The 26,664-nt window shown below is 45.9% G+C and overlaps 1 protein-coding gene and 1 pseudogene across 1 annotated transcript; one reads left to right on the top strand and one right to left on the bottom strand.

The window, feature by feature from the left end:
- Positions 1 to 10,385: 10,385 nt before the first annotated feature.
- Positions 10,386 to 13,428, bottom strand: LOC147727005 (uncharacterized). The gene is made up of 2 exons (XM_086963552.1): positions 13,395 to 13,428; positions 10,386 to 11,164 (listed from the first exon to the last, which is right to left on the bottom strand). The coding sequence occupies exons 1-2, from the start codon at positions 13,426 to 13,428 to the stop codon at positions 10,386 to 10,388; spliced, it is 813 nt and encodes a 270-aa protein (XP_086819678.1).
- A 4,436-nt stretch (positions 13,429 to 17,864) lies between these two features.
- On the top strand, positions 17,865 to 19,039 carry LOC147727004 (uncharacterized; annotated as a pseudogene).
- The last annotated feature ends 7,625 nt before the right edge of the window (positions 19,040 to 26,664 follow it).

Below are 26,664 nucleotides of genomic sequence, written 5' to 3'. Positions count from 1 at the left end.
AGTCAGGATCTGCTGGATCTGAGGGGAAGAGGCCTAGGTCACACAGGAAGAGCTTCTTAGAAGATGGGGTTGCAGGTGAGGCAAGGGAAGGGCTCTTGGAGGGAGAGGGATCTGAGGACTGCGGAGTGGTTGTGGATGCCTGTGTGTGTGTATGCGACCCATCCCCTGTGTGTGGTACCAGTCCCCTGACTTAGCTTGCGTGCACATTTAGAATTATGTTTGGGTGATTGTGGGGCCCAGATCGTATCCTACGCCGATGACACCCAGCTGCTCTTTACCTGTCGGAAAGGAGAGGACTTTGATGGAGAGAGTATCCGTGAGTGCCTTGGGGCTGTTTTTAAATGGCTCCAACTGCACAGCCTCAAGTGCAACTCAGATAAATCGGAGGTGCTCTTCTTCGGTTGTCAATCCAATCCAGACTGGCAGGTATGGTGGCCTGCTGACATGTCTCCTCCGGTGCGGTCGTCTCAGTTAGCTAAGAATTTGGGGATCAAAATTGATAATGGCCTGACTTTAAGATCTCAGATCTTGGCCCTCACTGGCACTTGTTTTGGTCTTCTCCGTTTGCTTCGGAAGTTTTTCCCTTTGCTTTCTGAGGACCACAGGAGGACTACGGTACAGGCCTTGATCGGTTCAAGACTGGACTACTCCAACGTCCTATATCTTGGCCTGCCGGAATATCTCCTGCAACGGATGCAGGTGGTCCAGAACGCCATTTTTGGCCTGCAGAGGCGAGTCAGTGTTTCTGGCTTGCTGCAGTCGCTCCATTGGCTGCCTATCCGGAAGCGGATATTCTTCAAAGCCTTAACTCTTGCTCACAAGGCCGTTTATGCCACAGGGGCTAAATACCTTCAGAGGAGGCTCGTCTTCTATCGCCCTTCTCGACCTCTGAGATCAGAGTCGATGTTTCTAGCCACTGTTCCTCGTGTGAGGAAGGCCCGTATGGGAGGTCGTTCCTTTACTTTCCGGGCCCCACAGCTTTGGAACTCCCTGCCCCTGACATTGCGCAGCACTTCAAATCTGTTGGCCTTCAGGAAGGGCTTAAAAACTTGGCTTTTTGCTTCCTAGATTTCCTCATTCTGCTGACCATGTTCCCCTTTTAATCAGTGTGTTGTGTTTGTCTTTTTCAGGTTGTCAATAAAGCGCCGGGACACTCTTTTGAGTAGCCGAGCGCTATAAAAGACACAAAATAACATACCATAACATAACATAACATTGTGTGCTGTCTGTGTGTTTAGGTGAGAGTGCAGGTGTGTGTGTGATGGGGACAGGTATGGTGCTAGGAGTAGTTGTTTGGGCTGAGGCTGAAAGGGTCAGGGACTGCTGGAGGTGGGATACTGCTGCCGTCAGTGAGGAGGCCATGGACTGGTTGGTCCTCTGTAGGGCAGACATGCCGGATGAGATGCCCTCCATGAACGACACCAGTTATGTCAACAGACAAGTGTGTGCATGGAAGACACTCAGCATTGATGTCTGCCCTACATGGATCTGTTTAAGTAGGTCCACAGACTCCACACTCAGGGCAGCAGGGGACACAGGGGTAGGGGGTGCAGTGCCTGGCAGGAAGGAGACATGCTTCCGAACACGGGAGCTGCCACAGACCTCTGGGATGGGAGCCAAGGGGAGGGTGTTAGTGGTGGTAGTGGCGGGCAGAGCCTCACTATGCGTTGTTGTCTGGCTGCTGACACCCGCCCCCACAAGGGAGTCATCCTCCGAGCTGCTGTGGTCCTCAGCTGAGGTGGATGGTGCTGAGGACTCCTCGGTGTGGCTCCCCTCACCCTCCGTGCCACTGGGTCCCTCAGACTTCTCAGTCGCTGGCCCAGGCTGGCTCTGCGGCTCCTCCTCTTCCGCGGCGCTGTCTCCTGTGTCTGTAGATGTATCTGCATATGAGTAGGAAAAGAACAACCACATAAGTTGCCTGCGCTGACTGCACACAACACTCTAAATACACCACATCACAGACCATGCACTGGCATGCTTAGCTGATATGTGCTCAAAATGCACACACAGGTGTACATAGGGCAATAGCCAGCCAGAACATCAACCATGGCAAACAAATCCCTCCTGGACCTGTACCCATATGTCTGTTGCATGCTGGCTGATAATACCCGAAAGTGCACACATGCACCACATACACAATTGTTGAGCATGCAAATGACCATGTAGAAGTACTTTACCACTGACATACATCACATCGCATGCCAATCACTCAGTACAGGGGTCTGAATGAATGTATGCCCAGTCTCACATTTCACAATCTTGTGATAACTAGCTGCACAACACACAATGATGTCCTTACGTCCTAAAGGTTAATAACACAATGGGGTGCATGGAGCACCTGTGACTCCAATGCAGGACCCTCTTCTCAAGTCAATGCCCTGGCACAGACATGCATGGTAAGTCAGTCTTCACTGTCACATGTCATGGGACAATGCATCCGGACAACATCAGTCTGACTATATCAAATTCATAGGTCATGCACATACCAAACTCTGCAGCTGACAAGTGCACCACTCTGTCCCCTGCCACACACTGCTCTTGGACTATGATGAACCTACATCACTCAAATCTGACATATGAGTGACTGCAAACACAACTACATGAATAAGAGCACCTGACAATGACACACAGCTGCGTGAAAGTCACTCTTGCATACAGCATTGTGCACATTTAACTGATCACACCCCTATATGTTGCACAGGTATGATCACCATTGTCACAACTCAGCTGTCCTGCTGACACTAAAATCCTCAACACACCAGTTGTCACAAAAAGGAAGCCACAACACAATGACATTGTGTCAGAAAACTGATGGCACATTTCAGGAAGCACAATCAGTAGGTCCATACATGTGAGTGTTAGTACAGACTCTCCCAATGCTGTGGAGTGGGCATGACTGACCAGGTAAACCTAAAACAGTGTATTGGCCTAAACAGTAAGCAGGTGTCTGGGCAAGTGTGACATACTTCCTAAACATACTCCTGAGGACATTACATGGACTCACCTGATGCATGTGCATGTTTTAAGAACCCCATCACACATGTTGTGACCCAGACCAGCAATTTGTAAACATATGAAAGGCACACGCAGAACACATGTCAGAGACCAGGCACAGTGCAAAGAATAGACCCACCCACGATGCACACATCAGAGTACCAGTAACATATGCTGTGCAGGACCCACAGCAAAGCTGAATGAAGGAACACAATGCCCAAGTTAAAAAAGTCACAGACTGTAGGGGCCAAAACTGTGGATCAGATGAGGAGTGTGACTGACACAATCGAGGGACATGAGTCCAGGACTCCAAGACCAACGTAATGTAGGAGTATGACCAGGCCAAAAGACTGCAAATGGCATGTCAGACATGTTCACAGATCAGGCATGGACTTACCCCATCCTTGCTGCTGTCTGGCCTTCAGTTGCCCGTCCATGTCCAGGAAGACCACCGCCAGAGTCCCGAGCATGTGGGGGCTCAGGGTCCGATGTCCGCCCCTACGGTCAGGAGGCAACAGCTTCAGCTGGACCCTCACGATCCTCTGGGTCCAGCCACGTAGGTCCTGCCACCTCTTCTGGCAGTTGCGGATCTGGCGCTTGTAGACCCCCACTGATCACACTGCCCGGGCGATGGTCTGCCAGATTTCTTGCTTCTGGTGGGCATCAACCTGTGAGGATGACAAAGTGAAGAGGACATTACCACACATGCCACATAATTGTGCTGCATACAGTTGAGAATACATGTAGTCATCACAAAGCTAAAAGAGGTACACAGGTAGTGGGCCCATATGAATGTGAATTTGTGCTGTAGGTCTGACATGGCAACACTGGCTAGGTATTTAAGGCTAGCACTCCTGCACTACTGCAGCAGGACACCTGTTCATCACATGTACCCACTTAAATAGGTAGCTGAAAGTACTAAGTACATATGCCTCACACTGCTGTGCAAACTTCTATTACTTCTAGTCAGACAACTTGCATAAAATGATAGGCAGTGGACTGCACACTCACCTGCTCCCCTAGTTTCCCATACAGCTTGCTGTACTCTGGGAGGGCCCCATCTAACAGGGCCTGGTTGTCCTCCTCAGAGAATGCTGGGGCCCTCTCCGAAGTACGTGCCATTGAAGGATCCAGAGGAAGCACGGAAAGCAGCAGCAGTGGATTTGGGAAAGTGGTCCTGTAGCATGTAGTGCAGGCAAGTGAGCTCCCTGGGGGCCTGCCAGCCTCAAATCAGTGCTGCACAGGCAGATTCTGTGACATTGCCCCTCACGGATAGTCCAGACACGGTTTCATTCTATGAATCTGTTCAATCCATGGAAATGTAAGACTCCTACACGTCTTCCACATCGTTCAAATCACTCACCTTCAGAATGCCCTAGGATTGCAACATTGTTGTACGTATCCAACTGTATTTCCAGCGTACGACTCAAATGTTTTTTTAATTTGTGTCCGTCTCCATGACAGTCCATTGACAATGAATGTGCACGGCTCGGTAAACTGACTATCTGACGCGTATTTTTTTAACAAGACGCATCCGTCTGGATACTATTCTATGGGCTATGCGTGTGCACAGCTCGGTCCATGCCTGTACGACGCGTCTGCTTACAAGTCACCTGCGTCAGTTCAGATTGCATATGCGTCCAACATGCATGAACCGAGCCGTGGGCACACATTGCCCATTGGCATCAATGTGATCAGATGCAGGTGACTAATGTATACGCATCATACAGTCAAGATCTGTTGAAACTTTTAGAGCCTTTCATCAATAGACCAAATTTCACTCTTCTTGGTGATTTTAATTTTCACCTAGAAGACGCATGCTCTAGAGATACGTCGTCTCTAGTAGAAGGCCTGGCTGCATGTGGCCTGATGCAACTGCTAGAAGGTCCCACTCATCTAGCTGGTCACACGCTTGATGGCGTCTTCTCTAATGACACCAGACTGACGATTGGAATGTCTATTCCCTTAGCCTGGTCAGACCATTTGGCGGTGTCCTTTGAGCTCAAAACCAATTCTACCACCCCTGATTATTCCAATTGTATAGGGAGAACAATAGTGATACCCTTACTCCGTTTATGGATGAATGTAGTTCTCTCCCAATGTCTGACCCCAACGCGTCAGCACTAGGCCTGTCTAATGCCCTTTCAGGTGCGATGGACATCTTAGCTCCCGGCAAACAGCACTATTCCGCCCGAAAGAGTCCTTCTATGCCTTGGTACTCTGACCCTCTCAGGCTGTTATGGCAGAAATGTAGACAAAAGTAGAGACACTGGCATGCCCATCCCGATCCCTCCGGAAAAACTCAACATAAACTTTTGTTAAGGGAATATAAAAGGGAAATAGTTGAGGAAAAAAAGACTTATTACACCAACTTGACTGCCTCATTAAAATCTACCAGAGATCTTTTTCAAAATCATTGACTCTCTTACCGTGCCCAAAACGGTTGATCCCATAGTTGAGACCCAGGAGCTCTGCGATAATATCGCAAGCTTTTTCCATTCAAAAACTGCTGATATTTATAAGTCGCTTGAAATTCTTAACTCAGAACTTGATCCTAATCCCGCACTGTCTCTCCCCCCTTCCTTTTCTCCCCAGGATGGGATCTCCAAGCTGGGTTTTTCTGTCTTCCCTCAGCTGACTTTGGAAGAATTAAATCGCCTCCTTGATAACACCAAATCCTGCTCGCCTTTGGACCCCTGTACTTTGAAAATTCTTAAGGCCTGCAGGGAGGTTGTTCTTCCTCCATTATTAGAGGTTATGAACTTGGCGATTACAGAGGGGATTTTTCCGCTCTCTTGGAAAACAGCAGTCGTTAAACCTCTTCTTAAGAGGATTTCTTTGGATCCGGGAGTTTTAAAATGTTTTCATCCCATCTCCCTTTTACCAGTGCCGGCCAAGATCCTTCAGACTTATCTTAACCGCCATCTCTCCTCCTTTCAGGAGAGCTCAAATCTGTTGGATGTCTCTCCATATGGCTTTTGGAATGCTCACAGTACGGAGTCTGCCCTTACTGTTGTGATTAACAACATCCGCTCCAACATCGACAGGGGCCACACTACTCTTCTGGTTCTGCTTGATCTTACGGCAGCCTTCGACACCCTGTCCCCTTCAGTCCTGATTTCTAGGCTCGAGGGGATTGGGGTTGTAGGCTCTGCTCTTAGTCTATTGGCTTCCTTTCTCCATCAGAGAGAAGAGAGAGTCAAGATGGGCAACTTTCTTTCTCCTCCCCAGTCAGTGCAATGTGGGGTCCCGCAGGGTTCTTCATTAAGTCCCCTACTATTTAACATCTACGTGACCCAACTTGCCAAAGTGGAGAGATCCTTTGGAATTGAGGTGCTGTCGTATGCCGACAACACTCATATTATGGTCTCTATCACTCAGTCGGTCAACGATTCAGCCCTCAAGTTCAGATCAAGCATGGAGGCAGTATCCCAATGGATGATTCAGAACTTTTTAAAACCGAATGGGGAAAAGACAGAGGTCCTGATTTTTGGGGGAAATCAGAAGATCTGGTCTGACCACTGGTGGCTGGCCACCCTTGGGGAATGCCCCCGTCCGGTCTCCTCTGCTAGGAATCTTGGAGTCCTGATAGATTCTGCACCTTCAGGTCAATAGGACTGTATCCACCTGCTGTGGCATCCTCAGGACGCTAAGAAAGATTGCTTTCTATTTGTCCCCGGCTGCCCGGAAACAAGCCACAGTTGCCTTGGTTTCTTCAAGGCTTGATTACTGCAAAGCCCTGTACAGTGGCATAAATAAGAGCTCTGCCCATCGTCTCCAGATGGTACAAAATGCTGCAGTCAGGATGATTGTGAACCTCCTGAGGCTTGCCTCAGTAACTCAGGCTAGGAAGAATCTAAACTGGCTTCCTGTCCACTCTAGGATCTCCTTCAAACTCCTCTGTTCTGCCCATAGGGCAGTCTATGGCTCTGGCGCGGAAGGCATTAGGTCCCTTGTCTGTGCCTATACTCCCAGTAGAACACTCCGCTCTGCCGCTAAGAACATGCTCTCTGTCCCCAGATTTTCTAGAGCTAAGTGGGGTGGTAGAGCCTTTTCCACCTTGGTTCCCAAGCTATGGAATTCCCTCCCCTTAGAACTGACCAGTCAATCTTCACTGGTGATCTTTCTTGGCTTTATACTAAGGCCTATCAGTAATCTCTGGATTGGGTACTATGAGACTATGTGTTTGTCGTCTGCGCCTTGATGCCCTTGGGCTAAGTTGCGCATTACAAATCCCCATTCATGCATTCATTCATTCATTCATTCATTCATTCATTCAATGGACAAGGTGTGAGCACTACTCAGTGAAATGCATGTTCGGTGCATTTGCATACAAGTCAGCCACGTCGGATCACATTGATGTGACTTGCAGATTGTTTAAACACAGATTTAAGTGCCATGGCCACACCTTCAACACCACAGCATGTCTCACACTGCATCCCATGGCATGTAAAGCTGTATAACCTGTGTTTGTGTGGAGGGGCAACATTTCTATTCTTGAATGGCACTTAGGTCAAGCCACTCCCAGGCCCGGTAGGAGTTCATGGGGACAGAATATTTTTGGTGTGGTACACCTCACAAATGTAATTTTAAAGTGTTGTCTTATGGGCATGAGTAATGGACACAGTACCAGTTTGGAGATGTGTATGACCTGTCACATACACCATAAGTACAGGGTTGCATGTCATGTACGTCTCACCCAGACCCATGGCTACAATCATGATCTACCCACACAGTCTATGTGCATGTTGTGTCTCTAATGTTTGTGTTTCCATGTGTCCAATGTGAGACAGGGTCCACCATGTGCCTTGTGCATGCAATTTCATGCTGTGTGTGTGTGTGTAAGGGGCATGCATGTATGGCCTGCAGGGACCACAGGGGCCACTAACTCTATGACTCATTCTTGGTTGCGTGATGTCCATGATACAACATGTCATTCCAGTGCACATGTGGGAATACGGGGACCATGTCTATTTCCCTGACATGGAGTTGTGATGCCTGTGAAACATCAGTCCTCCCTTGTCACTGTGTTGTGTGTTTTGAACTTGGCAGCAGTCATGGGTACTGTGCCACAGCCCAATGATTTGCCATTGCACCCCAAGGAACTCATGTACACATGTGTGATTTATATGTGAGATGATGGGCATGAAGGTGACATATGTGTCCATAACCAACTGCACACACCTTAGTTAATTGTGAACAGCTATGATGTAAAATATGATTTTTTGCAAAGTGAGTGCCACATAGGTAGCTGAATATATGATGTTACTTTGCTCATCTCTGTTCTGCAGGGCCCCAGCAGTCAATAGACCGTTCCCTGACTTCGAGACCATGGTGAAACGCAACAGCATCCAACGGTACCGCTTCACCAGGAGCATGATTGTGAGTTGGCGGAGCAGTTGGCACCAAATCTGCTACCTGGCTGCACATACCTGACAGCACTGACACCGAAGGTGAAGGTGATGGCAGTCCTGCACTTCTTTGCTACCGGTACCGTGCAAAACTCTGTGGGTAATGTTGGTGGTATGTCACAAACTATGTTCAGCCGTGTGCTACGAGATGTCTTGGAGGGAATGTTGACTCACCTGGACTCCTACATCAAGTTTCCTACACCGGGTGAACTCGCAGAGATCAAGGATGCTTTCTATGTACTGGGTAGGATGCCAAACGTGATTAGCTCAATCAATGGCACACAGGTGGCCCTGATACCACCACGGGCACAGGAACAGACATACCGCAACCACAAACATTACCCCTCAATCAATGCTCTTGTGGTATGCCTGGTGGACATGGTGATTACACATGTGTGTGTACGTTTCCCTGGTTCGGCCCACGATGCCTACATCTTGAGGAGGAGTCGCATACCGTTGATGATGTGACAGATGCCAAACCAGCGGGCCTGGCTTGTTGGTATGTACTGTTCACCATTGCGTGTGTTTTGCAATGTGTCTCCTACCCCTTACAATACTCAACTAATGGGTGATTCTTTGTATGTAGGTGACTCTGGATACCCCAACATGCAATGGTTGCTGACAACCCTGAGGAACCCTGTGACAGCATCCAAGATGCGCTACAATCAGGCACATGGCAGAACCAGACGAGTCATCAAGCGTACCTTTGGTCTCCTGATAAGCCGCTTTGGCTGCCTGGACAAGACCGGAGGGGCCCTCCCATATGAGCCTGCAAAGGTATGTAAAATCATCATCGTCTGCTGCATGCTCCACAACATGGCAGTAGGGAAGGAGGTGCCTCTCATCCAGTACGACGACGACCAACATCCACCACCTGTGGAGGATCCTGAACTGGGCCACAAGGCCAGTGATGATGATGAGGGTGACGTCCACACACAGCTCATCAACAACTTCTTAAGCTGAAGGTGAGTTCACAGAGTTGTCACGTCAATGTCCTGAGTGAGCCTGTGATGTGTTTGTGCAGCTCAGTTGCTGTTTGAGTTTGTCTGTGTGGTACATGACTCGAAGCATGCAGTGATGTGTCCTGTCAGATGATCTGTAGTCCACAATGGTGTTGACAGGCTAAGTTGTTAGTGTGTAGGATTCTTGTGACATGTTTATTGCATTTCCATCCTGTTCTGGTGTGCTTCTGACTGTGTCTCATTTCCGTCCTTTCCAAGGTACTTTGCCAGTTGCTGGGGCAAGTCTGACACCGACAACCAGAATCCACCCTTAAAGTGTCATTTGACAGCACTTGGTGACCATGTGCCCATTGTCATGTGGATTCACCCTGATATTGTTGTGTAATAAACTTGTTTCTGATTTGTAATGAACCTGTGCTTCACTTAGTTATGTGTGTTGTCTGTCTTCACACATCTGACTGACATTTGGTTACCTCACCTGTGGGCTTGTTGGCAGTGACTGTTGAAAGGTGTGGTGTCTGTGCATTCCACCGTATATCTGGCAACCATCTTTGTAGGCAATGTGTCACATGTCCATGGTGAGTATGTGTTGTGGTGCCCTATTGGTGTGTCTCCCTCATAGGTGTCACATCAACATGAGTCACATAACGGTAATGACATTGCTATAGTAGTCGGCATGCACTGTGTGCTTCGGCATTTCATGATCTCTATGACACATACCAAGTTTGAATCACAATATAGGCAAGTATAGTATATTGGTGAGTTTATTTACATACATGTGTGGAGATAGTGCTGTACATGAGGTTTAGAATCCAATGTTCACAGATGAGTTTGAAGTATTGGAAGATGAAATGTCCAGAGTGAAGTCCACATTCATCTTCTACATTAGTACAACATGGACCCTCCATGTCATGTTGGGGAGTTGTGTCATGTGGAACAAGGTGAACGCTTTGCACACAAAGACCAATATCCAAAATAGGTTCTTGGTTCCTGGGGGATGTGCAGGGACAACTGTGACTCACTTGTCCTTCTTCGGACGACCCCTCCTCTTCTTCTGGCGAGGATCCTCAGGAGCAGGTGCCAACGTTACATCAGAATCTCCACCAGATTCATCCTCCCTCCCTGTGGCATTTGCAGATGTTGTTGCAAGAGATGTTATGGGCACACAGGGAGGTGTGGACATATTTGTGCTGATCTGGGTGAGACAGGTCAATATGTCCATATGCACCACTGTAAGTTTGTTCCACTTGGCCTCTATGTATGCATGATGGCCAGCCTGCTCCTGTTGTATGTCCTTGAGGACCCCAACTACCTGGCTGAATCCTCCTGTGCTATCCTGGTACGCATCTATGATACTTACCAGTTGGGGGTCATCAGGCAGTCCAGGCCCCTCTGCAGACCGTGAACTCTGCCTAAAACCACCTCCACCACCGCTAGACACACGGTCTGTACCTGTGGTGACAGGCACAGTTGACCCAGTGGCCTCTTGGGTGTTGCTACTGGTTTCATTGTTCATAGCATCCTGGGTGGCCGGGGCCCCTGTGCTGCTTGAACTTGGTCTCCTAGGTCTGTCTGTGTTGTCGGGGGTGTTAGGTCTGTGGCCAGATGTTGTTGGTGTGGCTGCAGGGGGTGCAGGTGTATCTGATGGTGGGGCTGCCTGATGACTTACACCGGAGATGCCAGCTTGATCTTTGTCATCCGAAGAGGGCAGAGCCAGATCCACACCAGAGAGCTCATCCTCCACCATAGTCTGGGCCAGTGACTCATCCTCACTTGCTGATTTTTCTCCAGTAGCACCTGTGTTCGGAAGAGACAGACATTGCCAGTTATGTTACTACAGACATCAATGGTTGAACTATGTATGTTGCAACAGGGAGGGAGGAAGAGGTACTGATACATTCATCCTGCAATGGGTAGTACTAACAATCAAGGAGGGGGCAAGGGATCACTCATCCTGTGAAGCCATGGTATATACATGATTTCATTCCTTAGTAAATTTCCTCCTATATGTATACAGGAATGGGGCCGTGCTTCTTGGATTGCCGCCTCAGTGTACTGTAGCTGCATTAACTTTGGTTCACCTTTACTGCAAATATGATGTGCCTACACCTGGAGGTAGACTGGCTGCTTTCCCAGTTGCGTCCAGAGGAGATATTAGCTCTAGGATCACATGGGGCTTCTACATGTTGACCAACAGTGACCAACCCTGGTACGGTGGATCAGTGCTGGATCCACACACAAAACACCTTTGTTTGTAACTTCATACATCACAATGTTCAACATTTTACCTTTGCCTTTGGGTGTTGTGTGTGTTTTGGACTCACAACACTTGAGCACAAACACACATTCTCAGTTTTCTCCTCTGGGCACTCCTGTTGAACCAGCCAGGTTACCTCCAGGTGGAGACACAGCATATTTGCAACAAGGGGAGCCAATGATGCTGCTGCTACAGTACACTGATGCGGAAAAGCATGATATCACGCACTACGCATGTGTACATATGTGAGGCTTTCAATGGAGGCAACACAATCAGTTATGAACCAGGTTGCAGAGGAGGAGTAGACTATTCACCCTCCTTGATCTTTGTAACAATGTTGGATATACATGACATTTGCAATGTGACATCAGGATGAATGCCGGAGCACTGCATTGTCTACAGTCATCACAGAAAGAGATTGATGTTGTGGTAGCACATCATCCTGCCAACATGACGCCTTTCAATGTGCATGTTGATGTGTGCTCAAGTAGTGCGTCTAAAGGTACTCTAGAACCATCCCTTCATAGGCACTCAGAAAATTGTCTCCATGTCATAAGAAGACTTCCACTCTGTAGTTCAATTCATTCATTGATAGTTTTATTTTGTAATCATTAGATGTAGTTCATATCATTTTCTTTTATAGTTTACATGATTATTGTCATCTTTTTCATATCAGACATTGTCATCTTGGTGTATCCAATGCATTTCGGGCATGCAGTAATATGCCCTTCGTCAGGGACAACGACACTGTCAAAAATAATAACGTTTTATCAGATATAAGGTCAATGCTATGATGTGCATAAACAGCAACATTGTGGTGATAAGAGGTTTAAAGAAAAAGAGGGTTTGGTGAGGTGAGTACACGAAAGCAAAAAACGTGATAGCCTAAAATGCATGCAATGTGCCTAGACGGTAAAATCAAAGTATGGGTAATAAGGGTTTGTACAGACTCACATGTCTGGGGTATCCAATGATAAGGAAAACCTGTGAAAAGAACAAGTAAAAGAACGCGGTTCTTACACCTATAATCTGCAAAAAGTGTACGCATTTAGTCTTTCGTTCGCGCATGCGGAGGCGCTCGTCTCTATTACTAACCTTAGATTTAGTGGAAATGACGGTTCCACACGGATCCTCTCGTGGATACGAGCTGGTACATGGATCAGCCGTGTTTGTGTTAGTTTAAAGGAAAGTTCCGGTCATGTGACGAGTGACGCGTCACACACATAGAAAAAAGACTAACGAACGAAAGCTTCGTATATGAACGCGTGCAAACTGAATGTGCACGATATTGTAATGTTCTGGCCAGAACGAAAGATAAAGAATTAAAACTAAGTTAACGGTGATATTATATAAAATAACAAGAACTCTCAATTGATAAAAATAATTGGTTACCTCAAAAAATATTTCGGGGTAAAGTCGGGATTCGAACCATGAGGGTTCACATTAATATTATGATGTTTAGTGTTATCAGCCATAAGTGACGGTGGTAGGAAATGAAGATTGTGTGTCAGTGTGAGTGTCTGTTGCATATGTGAACAACACACAGTATCCACAAGATACAGTCTATTACGAGCAATTAACATAGATTTATAGATAGCATGCAAATTCTATTCTTTCATTAAGCCCCATTGGTTTCTGGGTAGACAATTTTTGTATCCAATAGTTCTCTCTCATCAGTAAGTATTTGTTGTTGTTTCTCCCTTCAATTTTTTGGACTGTTTCCAAGATTATGAATTTGATTTGCGAAACATTGTTGATGTGTGCACATACCCAGCTCATGTTGGGTTTCCATGTACATAGTCATTGTTACTCAAGGGCCATCAGGTGGCTGACACAGGAGTGTGATCCTGTTAACATTTGACTCTGCTTCCCTGTGAGGGTGTGTGCCTGTGCTGACAAGATGACTGACAGTGGAGTTCTGTTGTTTGGTGGTGGCCAATTCCCAGTAGGGCATTGTGCTGCCCACAACAGAGCTCAGTCCCAGAGTACTTGCCAGCCCATTTTCAGCCCCTCTGAGGTGAGCATGGTGCTGTGTGGGTTTGCCTGGCCATGTAGGAGATGGAGGTTTGTGAGTGATGGCAAGTCCCAGCATGGTCTTGGCTACACCCCCTTCCGAGCATGCCCTCACTTCCCTCCTTCTGACCTTGCTTTCCTGTGCGGGAGTGGGCATGTGCTGACAAGATGGCTGACAGTGGAATCCTGGTGTTTGGCCAATTCCCAGTGGAGCTTTGTACTCCCCACAACAGTGGTCAGTCACCGAGTTCGTGTCAGTCCCCCCCCCCTGTGAGGTGAGCATGGTTCAGTGTGGACTTGCTGGGCCATTTGGGTGTGTGGGTATTGTGAGTAACTACAAGTCCCAGCATGCTCTTGGCCATACCCCTTCCCAGCATGCCCTCACTTCCCTCCTTCTGACACTGCTTTCCTGTGATGGGGTGTGCCTGTGCTGACAAGATGGCTGTCAGTGGAGTTCTGTTGTTTGTTGGTGGCCAATTCCCAGCAGGGCCTTGTGCTGCCCACAACAGACCCCACTCCCTGAGTACTTGCCAGCCCATTTCCAGCCCCTCTGAGGTGAGCATTGTTCAGAGAGGTGTTGATGGTGCAACTGTGAGGGGGTGCATTTTCTGTGACAACAACACCATCATGCTTTGGTATACACTCACTTCACAAGCATACCCACTATTCCTTACTGTCAGTCCGCTTCACTGTGAGATATTGGATTGGTGGCAGGGATGTCTGACAGTGTTAACTCAGATTAGTGCCACTGCCTTGCCCTATTTGTTGGTAGGTTTGTACATGTCATGACACAGTTACAAATCACTATGATGTGGCCAATATTGTGTTTGTCCGACTATCATATACTTCTTGGACTGATTGACTTTTGTTTACTGTGCCTTTGCCTTAACGGTGGTGTGTGTATTGCAACACAATATTGGGTATATTGGTTGTGTACTCACCAGGCTCTGGTATGTCAGGTAGGCCATGGATGCCCTCTGGTGGTAGGATGTCCCGCACCTTCTCCTCCCAGGACCTGAAAAGACTGGTTTGGCAGGAGGGCCACTGCCAGTGACCTGGCTCAAGGCGTGTTCCTTCTGGAGGAGCTTCTTGACCCTCCTGCGCACGTCCCTTCACCTGTTCTGGATGTCGGTCTTTGTGCTATACGCTGGTGCTTGTGCGTTTACCTTGTCCATGATCCTGTCCCACATCTTGTTTTTTCTGTGACAGGGGGTCCTTTGAACCAATGCGCAAACAAATGTGGCTCCACTTTGAGGATCTCATCTTCCAATATTTCTAACTCTGTCTCTGCGATCGGTGGATTCTTTTAGGGGGCATGGTGATGGGTGGTGGTGAGGAGTAAGAGCTTTTGGAGGGGTGCTGATGGTGTGTAGGTTGTGTGATGTGTGAGTTGTGTGTGTGTCTGTGGTTGATGTCTCAAGTTGTTCTATGCTGGATGCTCTGTTATATTTGCAAAGGATCATGGTAGTGTAGTTTTGCCTTTTTATAGGTGGAGTTGTGGGTGTGTCTTTGTTTTTTTTTTTTTTTTTGTGTATGTATTGACTTTGTCATGGCTTGACTGGTCCTTTTTTTGTGCTTTTGCTATTGTTTTTGGTGGGCATGTAGGAGATGTTCTTCTGACCAAGTCGGATGCTCATGTTGGCTTGTGCGGGCTGCTCCTTGTCTTTTATGCGGATTGTGTTCTGTGTTGCATGCAAGTCTATTGCAGTGGTCTCTCTCGCTTCAGGTATGTTTTCGGTCCGGGTCAGTCGTGTGGCTTGGGCTCCGTGCAATTTAGTCAGATTTCATGCGTTTGGCATTGTACTGTGTGGCTCGGACATCACGGGTACGTATCATTTGGGTTCATTCCGGGTTCGGTTTGGTTGGTGAGGCTCATTTCCATTTTCCGGCCGGATGGCTGAATTTTGTACGGCTCGGACATACGGCTTGATTTCTGTACATCTCGGTTGTAAATCAAGGGCTTTACATCGTACTGTAAGGCTCGTACAGTGCATGTAGGTGTCTGTCGGACTCCGTTTCAGGTACGAGTCGGTCAGGCCGACTTACGACCCAAATCAGAATCTGCCCCTAAGCGTGAGTACATGGATGGACAAGTGTGCATCCTATGCGCCTTCTGGGCGGGGATTTGCTCTGGTCACTGTGCATTGATTTGAAGTAAAAAGGAGCAAGGGACAGCACACTTAAAGATGAGAGGTGCAGTGATGCAGGCACTTGTGCAGAGGGTCTTAAATGCGTATACCTACCAATTTATATTGCAATATTAGAATAGTGCTAAGCTCTGCGCAGGGTATAGTTTGTATGCTCGGAGAGTACAAGGGCAGGTTAACTACATTTCAGATTACGTGGTATTTGCAGACTGAGCCTGGCAAGAGTAGTGCAGCATAAGACAGATTCCACAGTGGCTTGGTTCATGCTAGCAGTATGTTTGCATTTTTGGTCTAGAGGGCATTCAGTTAGAAGACATAACTAACGGAGTGTACAAGGAATTACAAGTTTCCCTGTGTCAAGGACCAGGTTTATGGAGTCCCAGGCAGCTTAACATGGCTCTCTCAGTGACAGAGGCCACCCAGTGTACATCTCCGAGACACTCCGAGCAGTGGCCGTCTGCTATAGCCACATAGGAGTCGAACTCCGTCCTGCCCCCACCCCACCCCACGGCACTTCCTTACCTGCTGGTGTTGGTGATGATGGACGAAGAAACAGCAGTGGCATTTTAAGCCCTTGTAGTGGTGGGCCTGGGCAGTGGGCTGATGAAAATGGAAGGGTCCGGGAACGGCCATGTCACTTGATTCTCAACACACATTTCATAAAACATAAAAAATACAACTTTTTGTGGCCCTATCTCTGTAACCTTGTCCAAACTAAGATGATTCATACATCAAAGCAGGTATTCATGCTCCAAAAACACTGAACGCTCACAGACATCACGTGATGTTGTTTTATTCATTTTTCAAGCTATGTTTTAAGTACACGAAATTAAGGTTGGTGTGCGCATTTCAATTCATAATAATATTTAATTAGGCGGTTTGCTCAGATTGCCGGCTGCCAGTCATGCCAGAGCCTCTTGGTTCAACTGTACTCTACTAGAAAGGGCAGATTGTGAATGTTATCAACAGTGAGGTAAATGTTTATGATGTAGAGGTCTTTGTAAAGGTAGAGAGCAGAACAGCTAACCATTGTTTTACAAAAAAATGCATTGAAAATAGTATTCTGTAAGTACTTTACGGTAACTGTAAAAATTATGTTGCACATTTACTATTGAAGGCTGTATTTTTTATCTCCTCTACGCTGTGTGCAGTGGTGGGACTCTAAGACACCCCGTGGCCTGGGGCAGCTCCCTTTACACTCTGCACATATCCTCTCCCACTGACCGTTTCCTTTGTGCTCTTGAGCTCATTAGCCTTAGGCCTACTCGTTACACCTCCCCCTGCTTATGCTGACCCAGAAACACTGTGTCTTCTTTGGGGCTTGATCGGACCCCTGCTGTGCTGTTGGGTAATCCCATATCTTTAAGAATGAACTGGAATGTTAGGTGGTAAGCCTTAAGGTAAAGATCCAAGTGACATACAGCGCTTATAAGCATAAAAAACGGTGAAGCGAAGTTCTATGTAAAAACTTGTTTTAGTAGCACATGTGTATTATGTATGTATGGTCTTATAATTTGCAAACTTTACCCAGCCAGGCTTCAGAGCACGCAATAGCGAGAAAGTGGCACATAGCCAACTATGTCAGACCTTCCTTCTCCTCACCCAAGACACATGCACAATGTTATACACTGCCAGGGTTTAAGCTATCAATAGTGCAGCAGGTGCAGTGGCAACTGGGAAAAAAAGGGCACACCACACCCCAAATGGTGGCCAGTTTTTCTAATAAAACCATGGGGTGGGTGCCAAATCTCCTTATTTTCTCTAGGGCCTCTGGCATCCTTAAAACATGCTTTGTTTTTGTCTTTGCTGTTGCTTGTTGGTGTTTTTAAAGTCGCTGTTTTTTTTATAATAGTTCAAGCATATAGTATATCAATCATGCCTTATGGAATACATAAATCAAAGAGGCCAAGTAGATACCAGCAAAGAAAAGCAAAAAAAAATGAATCACTCTCAACAATACGTGGATCCATGCTTCAATATGTCAAGAGACCGAATGATGGCCAGGGTTAATCAAAAGACACAGTTCCTCGACCACTAATTGATATAGCTGATTCTGATGCTAGTGTTGAAATAGAAGAAAATGAAGCAGAAATACAAGGAAAGGAAATGGGAATTCAAATGGATGAATTTGAAGCAGAAGAGAGTACTGAAAGTGAACCATGATGCTGTAAATGAGATGATGAATGAGGTTAAGGGGGAAAATTGGCATATTTCAGATGATGCTTCTTTTTGGAATATACCATTTCGAGGTCATTTGCGGGTTGTAATCATCAAAAGAGGAAGTGCTTCTAAGCAGAACAAAGATGGCCCTTTCAGAATTGCGACAAGGCAAGATCCAAAAGTAAAAGGAGATGTCCGGCAGCTATCCAAAGAGTAGTTTCACAAGGTGATGTCAATGGCGAGAAAGTGTTGCCATCATGGATGGTTTACTCTCTCGTCAGTGAGAAATGAATTGTTTTTGCTGCCGACTCTTTGCCGATAATGCTACAGACAAAACATCCGAATTTGTGACTGGGTTTCAGATTTGGTAAAAACTGAGCCCGAAAGTGCATAGTCATGAGACATCCGAAGATCACTTACATTGCCTTGAAAAATGGAAAACATTGGCAGCAGGACTTAGACTGCACAAAACAATTGACGCCGGAAGTATTGCTTTGATGGACATAGAGAAGAAAAATTGGAGAGACATCTTGCACAGCTTGCTCGATATCACATGGTTTCTTGCCAAGCAGAATCTGGCATTCCGGGGCCACAATGAAGATGAATCTTCATTGAATAAAGGAAACTTTCTTGAAATGGTTGAGATGCTTTCTAAATATGACCCAGTGCTGAAAGAGCCTCTAATAAGATTAAAGTGAAGCACATGTAAACTAAAAGCATCAGTATCTTATCTTGCACAAAAAACTCAGAATGAGTTTATACATGTCCTAGCAAATCATGTGAAGGAGAAGCTTGTCATAGATATAAAATCTTCCAGGAATTTTGGGATCATGTTCGATAGCACACCCGACACATCACACACTGACCAAATGTCGGAAGGGATCAGATATAGGAAAATCCAAAATAATAAAGTTGAAGTAAGACAAGTGCTTCCCTTTAAAGGGAATAAAAGCTGTTGACCTCAGTTCTGATATTATTAAAAATCTGAAAAAAGGGATGGACTCGACATGTACAAGGCCCAATTTTCCAAAAATTAGTTCAGACACAGGGGGTGCAAGACGTTTTGAAAAGAAAGAACAGGAAAGCTATTTTTAATGGATGTGTGGATCATTTGCTTAACTTGTGCAGCCAACACTGTTTTGCTGAAAATGCTTTGCGTGTGACTTTTTTGGGAACTCGAGAAAATGTTTTCCTTCTTTGCTGCTTCCACTCTCCGATGGGATGTTTTAATGGACCACACTGGAATCTCTGCGAAAATTCTATCAACAACACACTGGAGTGCTCATCATGCTGCAGTAAAGGCAGTGAAAGAAAAATTTGATGAATGTGTGGCGGCAGTTGAAGCTCTATGTGATCCAGATAAAAATTTAGATGCAAGAGGTACAGCCCGAGGTCTATTGCCTGCTGTCTGCAATTTCATGTTTCTGTTCTACCTCTACTTTTGGTGTGATGTACTTGAAGAAGCTAATCTTACACAGCTGTACCTTCAGACTAAGGGCTTAACTCTTGAAAAGGTGGTGATAAAGCTAGAGACGCTATGACTTTTTCTGTACAAGCAGCGCAATCATCTAGTGGAGCAGGCAATTGAACAGGCGCTTTTCAAATCAGACCAATATGGAATTTCAGTAGAGAGCAGACCAAGGTTCAAGAAGAAGATGACAGGTGAGAAGGCAAAAGATGCTGGACTAACTCTGCAAAAAGAAAACAAGAGGGTGATGCTTGAGTGTATTGATTGTTTCCATTCTGAACTCCGGATCAGATCAAGAGCCGTCAAGGAAGTAGCAGCCATGTTTGAGGCTGTTCAAGCCAAGAGTTTGATATCTGCCACTGAAGAAGAGTTACTGGTGTCCATTCCAAAATTGTCCACTTTCTTTATGATGAGTTATCCGAGGGAGAGCTTTTGTTAGAAATACCAAGGCTAAGAAGGCATCTGAAGGCAGCAGAGATTGATCTCAAAGAAGCCAAAGACTGGTCAGTATTTGACGTTTTGAAATTCATAGCTGAGTGGGACTTACTAGAATCTCTCACATATCTCTCAGTGAGCCTACAAATATTTCTTGCAATCTGTGTTTCTGTGGCTTCATGTGAGAGTTTTTCAAAGCGGAAGTTCAAAAAGAACTATTTGCGATCAACCATGGGACAGTCAAGGATTTCTGATCTTGCAATATTAATATCAATTGAAAGTAATTTGGTGAAAGGAGTTGATTTCGGTGAAGTAATTAACAAGTTTGCAGCTTTAAAGGCCAGGAAAGGAAAGTTCTGATCAGTCGAGATTTAATGTGACAATGTGACATTGTAATTTGTACTGTTGCATACAATTCTGGCAGTTGCTGATTGTGCAAACCCAATACAGAACAGTTACAAGTTTTACAACCGTATCTCCTGTAACAGCAACATTTAAACTTTAATGTTAAAATAAAAGGAAAAAGTAACATATTTTCTATGTAGTTTTTACTTCTTAGTTCTTAACTTCTTATCATCTTTAATTACCTCTGACCATGAATTCAATTTTTCTTCTATGGCCTTTGTAAATATAGGACCTAAATCTACAAACGTTACTAAGGATTCTGCCCTTCAACCTCGGTCACCAGGCAGCGGGGCAGCAGGCTGCCCCTGCACCTTGTGACCGCCCTCCTGCGGCTGGACTCCCTGCTGCATCCAGTCAAAGGTAAGCACGGCCAGGAGTGTTTGGAGAGAACTTGATGTGCACATATATTTGCATCAGAATGTTACTACCCAATAATAGAAAACATTTGGGAGCCTTAATTATTCTGCACAGGTATCCGCATGGAGACGCCAGGCTGCTGCTGAACTTGTTACAAAGTTACACAGGGCTTTGGCCAAACTTTACCCTGAACACAGAGCTTCACTCGCAGGAGCAGCCACTGGCCAGCTGGCGTTTATTAACCACGGAAACAATGCACTGTGGAAATTCTTGGACGGCTGTAAACCGGCAGACTCCAGGAAGCGGGGTGCGTTGCTCACATACCACGGTGCCCACTGCTTTGAGCGACGCTGGCCCGCCTGTGCCCTGCCTGACCCGGCGTGTCTCTTTTTAGTTTTATATGTGGGCATTTGCATTGTTTTCGGTGCAAGCCACCCCCACCGAGGGGGCGTGGTTGTATCTTACAGCCGTAGAGAGAAATGTAATGGAAACACATTTCATTAAATTAAGTGCAGAGATCAGAAAGCAAGCCATAGATGGGTCAGAGCGTTGCGACTTTTGTGGCTGTTTGTTTATCAGAGTAGGGAAGGGGGTTTATGTGCAGACTGCAGAGCATTTCTGTAATAAAGCTGTCAGGTCCCGGACCTGGAGGGAATAGGGGCAAATGAGAGGCGGGGACTGGAGGTGACAAGTGACGGAGCAATGTGGAAAATAGCACTGAAACCATTCTGATGGTCCTGTTATTTAGCAATGGCGGACTCGGAGGAGATCCATCATGGATTCATGGGGTAAGTCGTGAGGGGGTAACACCATGAGTTACCCTCCCTGGGTGACACCAACCCTAGTGATGCCGCTGATGTATAGAGTGTCACCTCAGCAACAGACTTTCCAGAAAGAGCGCCCCATACCCTTGGTGGACAGCCAAGGTTTGAAGGGGAGAGACAAACAACCCCTTTAGAGAGAAATTCACAAAGAGTACATGAAGAGAGCTCCTCTACTTCACAAACACTACCCCAGCACAAGACCCGTGGGTGAGAACTGCGACACTTACACCTTGTCATCTGCCTGTTGGTTTGGAGCAGAGATAGACTGTATATTCCAGCAGAGATCACCAAGAAGTTCCAAGCTGCCCAGCCAAGGAAGCTGTTAAGAGTCCAGTGATGCCATAAGCAGCTCAGACAGCAAGCCCACGAAAGGTGCAAGGAGAACGTGTACTGTGAGTGCAACCATCAGTGGCTGTGTGACACCACTACAAGTGAGGACATTGTGCTGCATACCCCCAGTGGTGACCAGACACCACCACAAGCCAGAAGAAATTACTCAAAGTACCAGAACAGGGTGTCTATGAAGAGGAGAGTTGCATGTCCCCTAGTGGAAAGCTGCCACTGATGTAAGAGAAGGGAGGCCGGAACCTCTTACTGCGATCCAAAGTGGCCATTGGAATACTTTATCAAGGAGAAGGAGGGTATGAAATGCACTACAGTATGCAACCATCAAAGTACACGTACCTCCACTGCCGTCCCTGAAAATGGCTGATGCACCTGAGAAGACACCTAGTCCTATTGACAGGACCGAACCGGTAAGTGGTCCATGATAGGAGAAGATGTGTAGTCCAAAGAATACGATGGTTTGAGAAGGATGTCCCTGTGAGAATGCATGGCCTTTCGACACATTTCAGCGCATATGTAGAGGGAACATGCATTGCGTGGCCTTTCGCCACTCTTCAAAGCATTGTAGAAGCGACCTGTATTGCGTGATCTTTTACCACATTTCCGAGCATGTGTAGAAGAGACATGCATTACTTGGCCTTTCACAACTCTTCACAGCAGGTGTACAAGTGACTTGCATTGTGTGGTCTTATGCCACTCTTCAGAGCATGTGTAGAAAAAACATGCATTGCGTGGCCTTTTGCCACATTTCAGAGAAGATAAGGAGTAGAGAAACATAGGACAGTGACATGCTTATCTCAGCAAAGCAGACGACAACAGGTGTGCAGGCGAAGTCAACAAAAGGGGACCAGAACGAGTACTTGCCCCATCACTTGAATGCACCTTCTAATATACGACAGCCACTGGGGGACGGTGGAGTCATTCTTCACAGTGACCGTCCAGCCACCTGTCGCCGGCTGCTTAAAGGAAAGGGCATCCCTGTTTGCTTACACAGATGCCAAATAAGAAGAACTGCACCAAGTGTTTGACGAGTATCATGACTGCAAAGGTTCGCCAGTCACCCCTACGAACTTCTAGTCATCGCCACTTGTTGCACAACTTGTCTCATAGCAGTCAGTCCGTCATTTGTCATCCAAGGGGCCTCCCCAAGCATGAGAGATGGACTTTATTTTGCCCCACCAATGTATTCCAGGAAGTAGCCAGGCCATACAACCGAGACTTCAGCAGGTCACAGAATGCTAAGACCGTTGTCAAAGGATCAAGCAACATCGTCAGGTGTTTACAATGGACTCCACCTACGCTCCTGATGCACCTATTTTGAACTATAAGACAATAATTGCCTCACAGCAAGAGTATGCTGGAACAACAAACATCTCATAGGTGGACTATCACTCTACTGACGCCAAGTTGAAAGGCCTGGACTTAATCAGCACTGTGTTCATGTCCAGATATGTCTGGTTAAAGTATGGACATATGCCAAGATTTCCGGGTGCTCACAGCTGCACCTGTCCACCGCTGTCCTACGAACTGCATTGCTGAACTGTGAGACTTCAGTTATTTTTCGTTGTTTTCTAATTCATTCACATAGGTTGGACTCTTGTTTGTTGTTTTTTCTTTTAATAATATTTGGGAGGAATGTTGTGTCCTGCAGGACACAGTCTAGTGTTTCTACCAGCCACTCCCTCGAGGGCTGGCCCACACACTCACCCACACCCCATCAAACACAAGCTTCACCAGTCAGGTGACCCTGCGTATAAAAGAGTCTGAGTGCACTTGCTCGTGGCTAGTTTCCCGTACAATAATCATGTGTCTGTGTTGTCCTTCCTGCAGCATGTGGGCCTAGGGTCTAGAACACAACAGCCAGCTTCTCTCGTGTGCGTAGTTTCCCGTAGATCCCCACTGCAACATTTACCACATGCTTAACCACCTCCACCTCCTCAATGAAAACCTCTTCTGTTTTTTTGTGTATTTCGCTGTAGAGGCACTTAGGTTTCAATATAATACCCTGTAAGAGGGCAAGACTCTAGGTGTTGGTTTTATTTATGTACTTCAGATCATAATTGCTTTGTGTGTGTGTGTCTGACTCCCCTTTCTGGTAATTCGATATGTTGTTACACAACATGGAATAGCTTTCCAGTGTGCCTGTTATAGGATGTTATCCCCACAATCAAAAAATTAATTCAAAGTATTAGCATTACTTTCACAGTTTTAGGTATAAATGCGCACTTCCCAGTGTTTACACAACCGGACGTCAGGTGTTTTTTTACGTGTCTTTTGGAAAGTCCTCACCTTTCTCTGTGTCTGAACTAATTTGTGGAAATTTGGCCTTGTACATCAAGCGTGCTTATTTGCTTCATTTTAGGGAACGCTGAAAATATTTAATCATCAAGATTATTTACAGTATAAAGTCTGTGAACGTAAACTTGGAACATAACCAGCTGCACCACAAAGCAGGACAATTTGCATTTGAAAATGCACACAGTGAAGCATAGTGCAGCAAATATCTAATAAGTCATACTTTATTCCAAAACTCTAAAAATAACTTAGTGTTTGACAGTATTGTGGAAAATGCAATATTAAGTACAGGACCACAATCATTTAACAGTTTACTTAGATGACCATGAACATTTCTTAAGGAAACAATTTTTTTACATTGTAATAACTTTCCACGCGGGGCTAATTCCCCCCAGTGCGGGGGGGGGGGCACGCGCGGCGCCATGGTGCTCGTGACTAGCCTAGCTCATCATGCTGCACAGTGGAGCTGTGCTCATGACGAGTTGAGCTCGTCACGACGCCGCCCACTCTCATGGAACGCCCATGCAGGAGAGGAATTAGCCCCGAGTGGGCATTCCGCGGCAGTTATGACGAGCTCAGCTCGTCATGAGCACAGCTCCACTGTGCCCATAAGCGTCAAAGAGGTTAAATCACTCAGAAAGCGTTTGTGTTTCAGCATCAAATATTAACCGCAGCTTTGCTACATTGTACGAAATGGAATCCTAACCTATGGCAACTCATTGTTGGAGTTGAATAACAGCTGTTTGGTAACTCTGGGTATTTGTTTCTCCACTGTTTTGTATCCAGGAATGTCAGCTGTGTAATACGGACTTTGCAAGACTGACATTTTGTCAAACACATAAGGCAATGCTCTTGGGAGGGAGACTGCAGTGCACTTCCTTTGTTCCCAAATATGACTGATGGCAGGAGGTACAGCAGGGATAATAACTCTGACTGGAGTTATGTCATTAGCACAGTTGTAATCAGCACTCTAGCACTCTGGAAGCACTTACCAGCAGCAGAATCAAAGATATTTGATGTGGTCTACAGTATCCTCCACTGGTCAATTGGACCGCTGGTTGTCATCTGAAAGTGTAGGAAAGGAGCCATCATCAGCAATATCAATTTCAGGGAAATCAATTTGAATCCAATTTGCTTCCACAATAACCACAAAGATAAAAATAATAACGTTTTATTTGTGGATTTTAGTCAGATTAGGAAGAACCATCACTTAATAAAATCAATGCATTCAAAAGCAATACAAATACAATACAAATCAATATCTTTATGCAGCCTGAATTTGTATATTGTAAGAAAAAACATGCAAAATATAACAAGATTCAAAGCACAGAATATAAAGTAGATAGGTTCCAGAAAGGAACTCCCCTAGTCTAAGTAATAGTTTGAAAGTGTCAAGGAACAGGAAAGCGTCAAAAACTTAAGTTTCTAGAGAGTGAAACGGGAATTCAACCATGAAGTTCAATACCTTTGGTAAGGGGAATCTGCACAGGTGAGAGAGGTCTTCTCTCCACAATGTCAGGACAGGATACACTGACTGTTCTAAAAAACACACAGAGTACAAAGTTCTGTATGCTGTGTCCTGTCAGATTCAGACACTCACCTGTACTCCTTTTTGCTCTGATTGACGACGACTATTCCCCAATCCCTCTGAGAACAGGCAGAAAGGCAGCAATATATTAATGGAAGATCCAGGGGGGGATGAGGATGGGATGAAAAGAGAGAGACAATCAGGACAGGTGAAGATGCCTAGGTCTTCGTTAATGTCAGAGAGAGAATCACTTAAGAAAACAAGACCCTTCTCAGGGGTCCCACTGATAGTTGGTCCTTTTAAACCAACAAAGAAGAAATTGGCACAGAAGCTGTAATATAAAATACATATTTATTAAACCTCAGATGAGGGAGACAACATAACACAGAAGCCTTAGCAAATGAATGAGGCAGTCTAAAGAGTACAGAAAATTGGGGCTTTATATAGGCTTAGGGTTACATAGTCAGCATAAGACCAAGGGGCAGTCCTGGCTCATGTAAGCATGCAAAATGTCTGATATGGGCATGCAAATACTGCTTGCTCAACAAAGTGGGAGGAGCTAACAGTGGCTGTTTTTGGCAAACACATCCTGACATTTACATACTAGAAACAGTTGCAAGGACAGCTTCAAGCTCAACTGAGCATGTGCGAAGGTGGGAGATGCTGAATATAGTTTGCTTCTAGGCAGATTACAAGAGCAGTCAACACTGAGGAAGGACAGAGCACATGGCGAGCATGTGGCAGCACATGGCAAACAAGATGGCTGCCAGAAATACAAAATGGCTTTCAGCTCATACTAACAAATTCATGCAATATTTAACATCTCCAGGAGTCTCTATTGGGAATCGGACCTCAACATTCTTTAACATTTTTCACACTGTAAAAGAGGGATACATTAAGATGCCATCCACCAACTAACTGCAAAGTTTACAAAGTTGAATTGCCTATCAATTGAGGTTCTGTAAATTACAAATTCGTTTGTGCTCAGTCTCCATGTTGTAGTCGTCGCCATCTTGTGTTGCCTTCACTCAGGCAGCTCGGCGAACGCAATGTTTTTGTCATT

The sequence above is a fragment of the Lissotriton vulgaris genome, chromosome 3_1, assembly GCF_964263255.1.
Source record: "Lissotriton vulgaris chromosome 3_1, aLisVul1.2, whole genome shotgun sequence".
In the NCBI taxonomy this organism is placed as follows: domain Eukaryota; kingdom Metazoa; phylum Chordata; class Amphibia; order Caudata; family Salamandridae; genus Lissotriton; species Lissotriton vulgaris.
This window is presented reverse-complemented; position numbering and strand designations above follow the sequence as displayed.

Excerpts from the sequence above, each read along its gene's own strand:
- LOC147727005 (XM_086963552.1), bottom strand. The coding sequence starts at position 13,428 with ATGACTATGTACATGGAAACCCAACATGAGCTGG. Across the intron at positions 11,165-13,394 it reads GGAAACCCAACATGAGCTGG|GTGCTACTGGAGAAAAATCA; the intron begins GTATGTGCACAC and ends TTCCGAACACAG.